At 38.0% G+C, this 10,062-nt stretch overlaps 1 protein-coding gene across 1 annotated transcript; it reads right to left on the bottom strand.

Moving 5' to 3' along the window:
• Positions 1-1,661: 1,661 nt before the first annotated feature.
• On the bottom strand, positions 1,662-9,680 carry lrrc3ca (leucine rich repeat containing 3Ca). Its single transcript, XM_016289295.1, has 2 exons — positions 9,600-9,680; positions 1,662-2,819 (listed from the first exon to the last, which is right to left on the bottom strand). The coding sequence occupies exon 2, from the start codon at positions 2,721-2,723 to the stop codon at positions 1,923-1,925; it is 801 nt and encodes a 266-aa protein (XP_016144781.1). The 5' UTR covers positions 2,724-2,819; positions 9,600-9,680; the 3' UTR covers positions 1,662-1,922.
• Between the last annotated feature and the right edge of the window lie 382 nt (positions 9,681-10,062).

The raw sequence follows: 10,062 nt of genomic DNA, 5'->3' as shown, positions 1-10,062 counted from the left end.
TAGGATCATTGGGTCGATTACACCCTGTGATCACAGAGACCTAAAAAACAATGCCATGTTGGCACTCTAATGCAAATAACACTTTCAAACAAACCACATAATGCATACATTTTCTGTTGCTAACACTGAAACAGAAGATCCAACATATGCATGATCAGCAAATAATTTACTTCACTAACATTTTACAATAAGGTTGTACTCATTAAGGTTAGCTTACAGAAAAGTTAAAAGCATGAAAAAACACTGAACAAAACAGTGCTTTTAGAGCATTTTAATTTCCACATAGACTAATAGATTTTAACTGTTCATGTTTTACTTTTTAAATTAAACGTAACATTGTATATTTATAAATCAACACTAGCATAAAAATAAATAAATGCTGTAAAAAAAAAAGATTGTTCACTGTTTGTTCATGATATGCTATATAATGCATTAACTAATGTTAACATTTAGAACCTTATTGTAAAGTGTTTTTTTCTCTTTCTTTCCTTCTTAATATAAAAACTTAGTTCTTATGAACCAATTTACAACCCCTTCTGGACTAAAGTTATTACCTAGTGAGCTGCCTTGTTATCTACTGTCTACATAGCCAGATGCAAGCAAAATTATGCCTGCCTATCATTGGAACAGCTTTCCTGTCAGGAGCGCCTATGATATGTTCAAATGTCTTGCTAGGCAGCTCATTAGGTTTTGGAACAGAGTGCACTTTTCTAATGAACTCCATGACATTCTTCACTGCCTTTTGTAAAAAATTAACAAAATGCTATTTTCTTAATTTACAGATTTGACTTGTAAAACTTTGTAGATATTAAATCACACAGGCCGAAACGTTCAGGTGGATTTCAACTTAAGATTTATCTTGGCAGACATTCTGAATTATCCCTGCTGGCACTCAACATAAGAAACTGAACAATCACACAGTATTGGATGTGACACACCAAGGATCCGCTCTAACAGCGCAAACACACTATGTGGTGGTCAATATCATCTCATTATCTTTAAACATAAAAGTTTTGAAACATTTTAATTCATTTTTTTTAAAGTGTCTCAGGGGTTTCCCTAGAAACGACAACAGTGATATATCTTAAAGTGACTGATGGAAAAAATAACAAGCTAACCTGTTTATTTCTTTTAAATCACAGCATCAGTAACACTGCAGGATTCATAAAGAAAATAATTAACCATTTTCTGTGCTCCCTTAAAAATCTAACCACTGAATATCAAAGCAAACTACAGTGCTTTTTACTTTTGCGCAGTTTGTATATGCTTACTGAGACACCTGAAAAATCATTGATGCAAGCAAGAATGTGTAGCGCTGTAAAATTTTGATGTTGCCTGCAGGGACAACAACAGTACTTTTTGTAAATGCCCAGTAGGATGAGTGCTTTACGCTCTGTGTGTTTCCTGCCAAATGGGGATCTGACTGAAAAAAGAACCACTGGATGAAAAAAAAAACAGACAACGCCTCCTTTAAAAGCATGCAGAGCAGACAAACCTCTTAGTCAAGATGAGCTTCAAGCTCGGCCATTTCTGAATCAATTATTCATCTGAATTAGATTAGATGGCCCCTGTGATTTCCCTCCTTCTGTCTCCAGTCATCTCTGTCCTTGCGTGTGTCTGTGGATGGTTTTAGCATGATATGTTTCACATTTCCCTGTTGTGAACATTGCAATCCACTGACCACAAAGCATCCTATTTCAGAAGTTCTTCCTGGTTCTTTGGGAGGGTACTGATCAATCCTGAGTGGTACCTTGAAGTAAGTGGTCTGTGATTCAAGGGATACAAAGCCATTATTCTTTGTTTTTCAACAGGTTTAATCAATTTTATACTTTAGAGACAGGTAGCCCATGGTCCAGTGCACCAAATTACCTTTTGGCAGCCTGAGAAGCTTCCTCCACATGTCATGAGCACTCGGCCTGGCACTATACCACAGTGCTGATGGTGGAAGACTCCTCAGACTTGCCCTGCCTGCTGGGCAGAGACTTGAGATACTCCAGGTGGCGCCTGGCATCTTCCTGATTGTGTCTCACATAGTAGACCAGGTAGGAGATGACCATGGTGAACCACCCAAACATGGTCACCAACATGGCCACATCCGTGGTCTTTTTGAGCACCACACACAGGTCCAGGTCTTTGGCCAGCAGGAAAGGCACGCCTTGGGCTCCAGAGTCTGAGGGTTCAGATGTCTGACAGATAATGCCAGTCAAAGACACAGGCTCTAGGTCTAGGCGTGGAAGGGCTGTCTGCAGCCTGCAGTCACAGTGCCAGGGGTTTCCAGTGAGGTTGGATCTTGCTGTAACACCTTCAAATGCATCTGGGTCTAGTGTCGTGAGCTGGTTGGACGAGAGATCCAGAAATTGTAGAGAGACAGCCAAGCCTCTAAAGGCTCCAGGTTCAAGCAAAGCTAGTTCGTTATGGGAAAGATCCAGTTCAGCTAGCAGTGGAAGATCATGAAAGGCATTGGCAGGGATGCTGGTCAGGAGGTTGTAGTCCAAGTAGAGGCGTCGTGTGTCATTGGGAATGTCCTGAGGGATCTCAGTAAGATGCAGGTTGCTGCAGCGCATAGTCTTACCACCAAATGAGCCCTCGCTGTCTGAACAGTAGCAGCTTTTGGAGCAGGAAGTCGCAGCATGGTGGAAACACAGTGTCATCAGCACTAAGCTGTGAAACAGCAACCACATGACCACAGAGTGCCGAAGCAGCCAACCTGAGGGTAGCAGCATTGTGGGACAGCGGGCATAATCCCTTTAGAGTACAACCTGTTCTGAGAGCATCCAGGGGGCTGTACCCAACATCAAAATGCCCAACAGCTTGCAAGCCTAGAAGATTGAAGAATACAACCAGTTAATGAAATATATATATTTGTTTAATGTTTCAGATTTCAGAATATGTAAATATGTTTCTTTTTAATGCTGCTGTGCTCCCTGTGTGTGATAATTTTGAAGTATGAGAATTAAGAATGAGTTAAAGAGACCCTATTATGCTATTTTAAAGGTTTCTAATTTTGTTTTGGAGGTCTCCTACAAAAGGTTTATATGCAGCTATGGTCATATTATAGAAATCGTATAAAACTATTTGTTTGTATCTTCAGTCACTCTAAACCCCACCTGTCTGCGAGGCTACGCTTCTCTGATTGGTCAGATGGTGCAGTCTGTTGTGATTGGTTTTACACTTACAGCATGTTTCGGAAACAAAATGCCCATTACCATTATCTGAATGTCAGCTCTGGGGGTTTCATTCCTGTGTAATTCCTCTACATCAGCATTACCAAGTGTATGTCCATGAACAAACTGAAGTGCATATTTCTATGACAATCTGCATTAATTGATACAATTTTAGGTAATAGTAGGCCCACATCTGATAAGCAGATGAAACAGAAGCAGATGTCAGTAAAATGGCGGGTACACAACAATAGGTTGGAGTTATACTGCTGTGCTATCATTATAAAAATGAACTTTTTACCACTTACTCTTCGCATCCTTATCCTTTGGAAGTGTAAACAAGGAAAATTTGCTTTCGCACCACAGAAAATAGTGTCTTCTTGAAATATTGACAACACGAACCAAGTAAAGTGTGTGTGTCAGGGGAGGTCAAAGTACATTGTTTGCAGGCAGCCAATGAAAACCACAGACTGGCATTATGCAAATTTATAATGGACCTACGTAGATAAGTTACGAAAGTCTAATTGAAATTGCTGATGACTCGTTTCAAGATTTGACTTGTTTTTAGTTATATTTCCTAGTTCTTTTTAATACTATATAATACCATTGTCTTAACATTACGAATACCAATTAATGAAGCCATGCCGTTGTTTAACTCCACGTATCTCTTAATAAACCTAATTTTCATTTTCTTGCCATCTCTTGCAGCAATGCCTCACCAATCTCTTGTGATTTAAAAATTTGTACATAGCCATTCTTTGATTGTCCCTAATTAACTTGCAATGAATTACATCCTTTATAGCCTACACTCTAAAAAATGCTGGGTTATTTTTTTTAACCCAAATGCTGGGTTCAGTTGTTGGGTCATTTTATTGGGTTGTTTTTAATATTTTTACCCAGGTGCTGGGTAATTTTTATCTAATTAAGCTGCTGCATAATTTTTAATGCTGGGTTATTTTTTACCCAACCACTGGTTTGAGCCTGTCTCCAATGAAACAACCCAGCTGCTGAGTTACAGTCAGATCGCTGGCTTTTTGTGGCCTCTACAGGAGAGAGCGGTTCTCAGCACCGCCGCCATATTGGTTAACTTCTTCAGCGAAAAAAGGTTTGTATACATTTTATTTAATTTATAAAGTCTTTACTGTGCTGTAAATTATATTATTTCATGCAACGCAACATACAAGGCCGAGATGTCAGTCAGCTGTGTCAGGAGCGGTCATTTCGCATGATGGTAACACCTTTTGCCTTGCAGAACATAAATTGATTTTATACTGAATTTAATTTAATTTGATGTTTAAATATGTTCGCTAATCTCAGTACTGTTTGTTTATGGGCAGGTTATGGAGTCAGTCATGGCATCTTTCAGCTACGAATGAAACGCGAGGCAGTGGTCTGAGGTTCGCAGCTCCCCTGGCAAACAGCAGCCCATCACCGGCTCAGATTTTCTGCGACAGACAAACCTCTGGCAACCCAAACATTATTTGGGTTGCCAAACAACCCAAGTTGGGTTGTTTTTAACCCAGCATTTTTTAGAGTGTATCTTCCATTGTCTATGTGTAGTATACACAGACAAACGTACAAAGAACCATACATATGCAAGTAACACAAACACATACAGCACAGACATTAAAATTAAAAAGCTGACTGCTGCCTTAACCTTTCAATTTTAATTTACTAATGGAAAATTATACGCTTGATGCTTAAAGCAGTGGGGCTTTAGCTATTATTATTTTTCTGCTGGCTTCATACCCTTTTTGCCAGACACACTAAGCAAAGCTTTCACAAAAAAAAAAAAAACCCTTCAAAGAATATCCATGTTGATAATGTAAAAGTGGCACTTCCTCAAGAGTGTTGGTTGATTGAAATCCCTGCTATGATGGCCTAATTCACAACTCAGCCACAGGTATTAATGAAATCCAGGACTGACAAAAAAATTACTTTTTGAAAAATTTTTAAATAGGCAGAATGTATTGCTGAACTTTCACGTGCTCACATAAAACATAAGAAGGGACCTTTAAATACCTCTTATGAACTGTTGTCTTACATATGAACTATGTTATTTATTATATTCAAATTACCTTGACAGAGAGGCCCAGGTAAAGAATGCAATTCGGTGCCTTCCTCCGGAATTGTGACAAGACAACTTATAAGAGTCTAATGTACATGATACAGTGCATGTTGTCATAAAAGCATTGGGCTATGAGAGTGGACTGCCATGGTTTCGCAATAGGTACTATTCTTTTCTCTCTTTTTTTAAATCTGAAGTTCTCCTGGGGTTCACTGGAGAAATATTCATGCAATTTCTTATTAAAAACATAATAAAATCAAGTAGAAATGTAAAAAATATTGCTTAAATCAACTCCATCCCTTCAATCACTCAACTTCTATCAAAAGACCCACCCTCCAAAGACATATCAGCAAACCCAATATCAGCAAACCCAAATGTGCTAGGTGACAGCTGGAAAGATGCTTAAAAAAATGTCATATTTGTTTGGGACAGATTCAATGGTTGTTGTTTTTTTCAGATTGACATTTGACTTGCAAAGTGCAACATATGCTCTTTTATACTGGTGTTTGATAAACTGCCCAAATAAATCTTCATTTGAATGCTTATATTTAACTTAATTAGCCTTACCACAAACAACTGTCATTCTAAATATTGCAGATGGAAAAGACAGCAGCCCAAAGGATGTACAGTACAAGAGAGGGCAGGTAAGGAACACTGACTGCTATTCGAACTGTGGTTGCCATTTTGGATATTTAATCCCACCAATGTTGTGGTCAGTAATCCATAATAATAGTTTCACTTAAGACGCAGCTCGTTCTGTCTGAAGAACAAGTATGAACAACAACTTGTTTTGTAATTTGCCATTTTTTATTTATTTTGTCCAACCTTCTAAAAATAGCTTCCCACCTTGGCTCATTAATATATCAGCAGCATATAAGAAGCGGCTATCCTCTTACAAATCTTCTGGGTAACATGCTCTAGAAGGCAGCTGCCTTGGTTGGCTCCAATAATTTCCAGCCTTAACCATTGTAAGAAAAACTACAAACTGATTTCAACTCTGCACAAGCCTGCAGTTTCAACCAATATAGAAATCACTGGTTCTCTATTTATGTATCGCATCACCTCTTATTACTTATCATTTTGAATTTTCAAATACCAAAAGTCACTGGGTTTGTAGTTGACAAATGGCAGCGGACCCGCCACTGTCCACTTACGCAGATTAAAAATGAAATCGATCTCTAAGTACCTCTTAGTATCACATAACGAGTGGGAGTCTCCTAAAGGAGGGACTGTTTGTTGAAGGGAGGGGGGGAATAAGACGTTCTAGACTACAAAAAGAGCTGAAATGCCAGGCAAATAGATCCCTAACTGAAGGCTGAAGAAGGGAGAGAGAAAGAGAGAGAGGGAGAAAGGAAGACATTAGCTCAGCTTTCATGCTTCAGTGACCAAAGTCTTTCCCTGCCAAAAAAAACCCCAAACCAAGACAGTTATTTACCCAGGTTTAAAAGAAAAGCGATTTTGCTGTACCATAGAGTTTCTCTATTAAAGTGTGGAAGGGTGACCTAAGAATGAGCAAAGTGGTGGAAGATAGGTTAGATAAGAGTCACAAACCCCCTGGAAAAGCTGTACCGCTCATGAATACACAACAGGGTTCTGTCATGACATTTTCGCAAGTGATAGTGTGGGCCGGACACATAAGGAGAGACAGACAGACAGTGAAAGATGAGGACAACAAAAACCTAAAACAAAGATCTGCAGAGAAATACAGCTGAGAGGGAAAGGAAAAATCAATGATAGCTCAATGGCAGCTCAATGGACAGAGATGGACAAAATAAAGGTTGAAACAAGACATGAGAGGGAAGCATGTAGGGGGTGAGGAGAAACCACACAGGTTGTTTACATGATTCAACAGAGAGAACAAGAGAGGAAACAAGAGAATCTGAGGAGCAAGTCTTACATTACAGAATAGAAGAAAGAAGAGAAGGATAAAAAATGAGGTTAAAAGGTTCAGGACAGAACATTTTGGGGGAGAATACCAATGTGACCCTGCCCCTGCAATGAAAGGCCAATGAACCCAATTAAACTGGAAAAGGAAAATAAAACAATGAGTTAGTGATTTAAATGCTGTTATTAATTAACATATTGGATGAGAGTCACAAATTACAGAAACATACATGATATGATTTATGATATGACAATTTATACTTCAACTTGATTGAAGAGTCATCAAGACTTGTGTTTTGGATTCTTGCTGGCAGCATGGGATGCTTGTGTGCTAGTTTACACACCACACTTCTTAACTAGTTAATGTACCATTATTCCTGTTGACCATCAAACCACTAAACCAGCACTAATCACCACAAATCACAACTCAAATCAGTATGGAAATGCATGTGATTTGTAATCAGCCATAGACACATACATATTTTTGTCTTCAGCAACTCCTGACTTTTACTGCTATGACTTTTCAGTGAAGTGCCATAAGATTTGTGTCCAGACTCTCAAACAAGAATACAAATTACGGTGAAGAGAATGAAACACACTTTAGAGTGGGGATGGGAAAGGAGGAAAGAAGCTTTGTCAAAACTGAATCGGACTGTATTGAATGACGTGTCATTTGATAGAACTTGACTGAGATGATAATTGGCCTGATATTGCCACTTTATCATTTTATAAACTGTTATTCTTGTTGCTCATGCTAAATGTAAGCATTATAGGATGAGACAGCCTGGTAGATGACTGACTCTGGAAAGCTCTAACATTAAGAGCTGCAGTTAGATGAAAGTTAACGGATATGTTTTATTGACATCTTTGGCTATACTGGGCTAATGGATTGTTCAGAAGAACCATGTTTCACTATTTAAAATGCTGTTGATTCTCTGAGTAGCCTACTTTAAATTTACTATTTAGTAGGAAACTGTAAAACCTTTTTTTTTCAATTGTAACATTTCACAAAAGTGGTAATATTCAAATGTGTTACGTTAAAATGTAAAGTAATTTCCAGGGTCACATCAAGTTGAAATAGCTCTTTAGGGTAAGTGCACATTTTCAGTTTTACTGTGTCCAGTACACAGTAGTGTAAATGTGAAATATGTGTGGGTGTTGAGAGAACAGAGAATGGTGGTTAATAAAACAACTAGGTTATAATAGCTGTTTGATGTACACAACATATGTTTGAGGCAGCTCGTCATTTGGTTTAGTCTGTGTCTTTTTAAACCATCACAAGCTTTAATCTTGAGAAACAGTTCTTAGTCTACAAACTGTTGTGCTTCCTCATCTCTAGTCTTGTTTAATAATTCATTTCAAACAATGTCTGAGTGCTCCTGACTGCTGGCAGTGTGTGATAGTTTACACGGAGACCCTGCTGTCAACCTGTACTGTTCAATTATCTGAGTTTAAAAAAAAAAAATCAATAATCTACAGAAACCTATCAATGACCAATAATCATAAATCACACAACATCATGCACATACTCTTTCATATTACCTTAAACGTGAACAGACAAATAAAGTGATGTATTAATAAAGAGCAGAATTAATGACCTTGTTGTCTCCACATATATCACTGAACTGTTTGACACGTATACACTCTTAAAAATAAAGGTGCTTCACGATGCCATAGAAGAACCTTTTTGTCTAAATGGTTCCATAAAGAGCCTTTAATATCTGAAGAACCTTTCTGTTTCACAAATGGTTCTTTGTGGCGAAAGAAGGTTCTTCAGATTACAAAAAGATAACCAAGAGATGGTTCTTTAAAGAACCTTTGACTGAATGGTTCTTTGTGGAACCAAAAATGGTTCTTCTATGGCATCGCTTGAAGAACCTTTTGAAGCACCTTTATTTTTAAGAGTGTAGATATGTATAATTAAATACAGTAGTTATTGTCCACACTAATTAACAACTCCGCTGTAAGAATTTTTTTAAATTGCTATATGTTGCAGCATCTAAATGACCTCATAATGCATTTTTTTCATTCAAAAAGCATATAAACCAACCTGAACACATTCATTCATTTTCAAACTGAACATTTCCACATTTTGTAGTGTGTTAAATAAGAAAAAAACATATTTAAATCGAACCTAAATGTATATAACATTTTAATACGTAAACAAATATTTCTTTAAAGTGATAATATTTCATATTTAGTGATAAGTAAAACAGACTGTGTTTTGCAAGTTTTACAAGTGTCTTTTAATTAGTTATGCATAGTTTTTCTTCATACACTAGAGGCATGACTCCTGAAAGAAAGTAACATTACAAATAAAAGCAAGAGTTTACACTGTAATTACAAATCTTCGTCAAATACCTGTAGACTGAACAATCTTACTCTGAAAGCTTACAGTAGAGATGTTAATGTATTTCCTTATTTAAACGTGTTGGAATGTACAGTGCGTTCAGTGCACTTCTCAATCACAGACAAGACTGACTCACATTTCTCCTCTCTGTCTTCTCGAGAGAAGAGATCTCCTCTGCTCCTCTGCTCTTCTCGGCATTCGCCTCCGTGGGTTTGCTGTAGAGAAGGGAGTTCAGTGACATTTGCACAAATATTCCTTCTGTTCACCACTGTTGGTTTAGTGCTGGAGATCCGCATGCAGAGCGAGCCGTGGAAGCGTTTGGACAGAAACAGAAAGAGGGAGAGGGAGAGGGAGAGAGAGAGAGAGAGAGAGAGAGAGAGAGCACTGATCAGTTTCCACGCAACCAACAGCACACATCAGCACAGCATCAGAGGCTACAAAGAATTTAGTCTGGTGATTCCAAATGACTTGGTATGTTAACTTCCATGAACTACAGACCATCCCTTCAGCGTTCATGACACTTGATTCAGATATTTTCCTTATGTGTTCATATTTTAATCTACTCCTGGAGGAAACTGCTAATGTAATCATGTCATAAT

This window comes from Sinocyclocheilus grahami, unplaced genomic scaffold (assembly GCF_001515645.1).
Source record: "Sinocyclocheilus grahami isolate Dianchi unplaced genomic scaffold, SAMN03320097.WGS_v1.1 scaffold243.1, whole genome shotgun sequence".
Lineage (NCBI taxonomy): Eukaryota > Metazoa > Chordata > Actinopteri > Cypriniformes > Cyprinidae > Sinocyclocheilus > Sinocyclocheilus grahami.
The sequence above is the reverse complement of the archived record's forward strand: the minus strand, read 5'-3'. Positions and strand labels throughout refer to the sequence as shown.

Excerpts from the sequence above, each read along its gene's own strand:
- lrrc3ca (XM_016289295.1), bottom strand. The coding sequence starts at position 2,723 with ATGCTGCTACCCTCAGGTTGGCTGCTTCGGCACTCTGTGGTCATGTGG.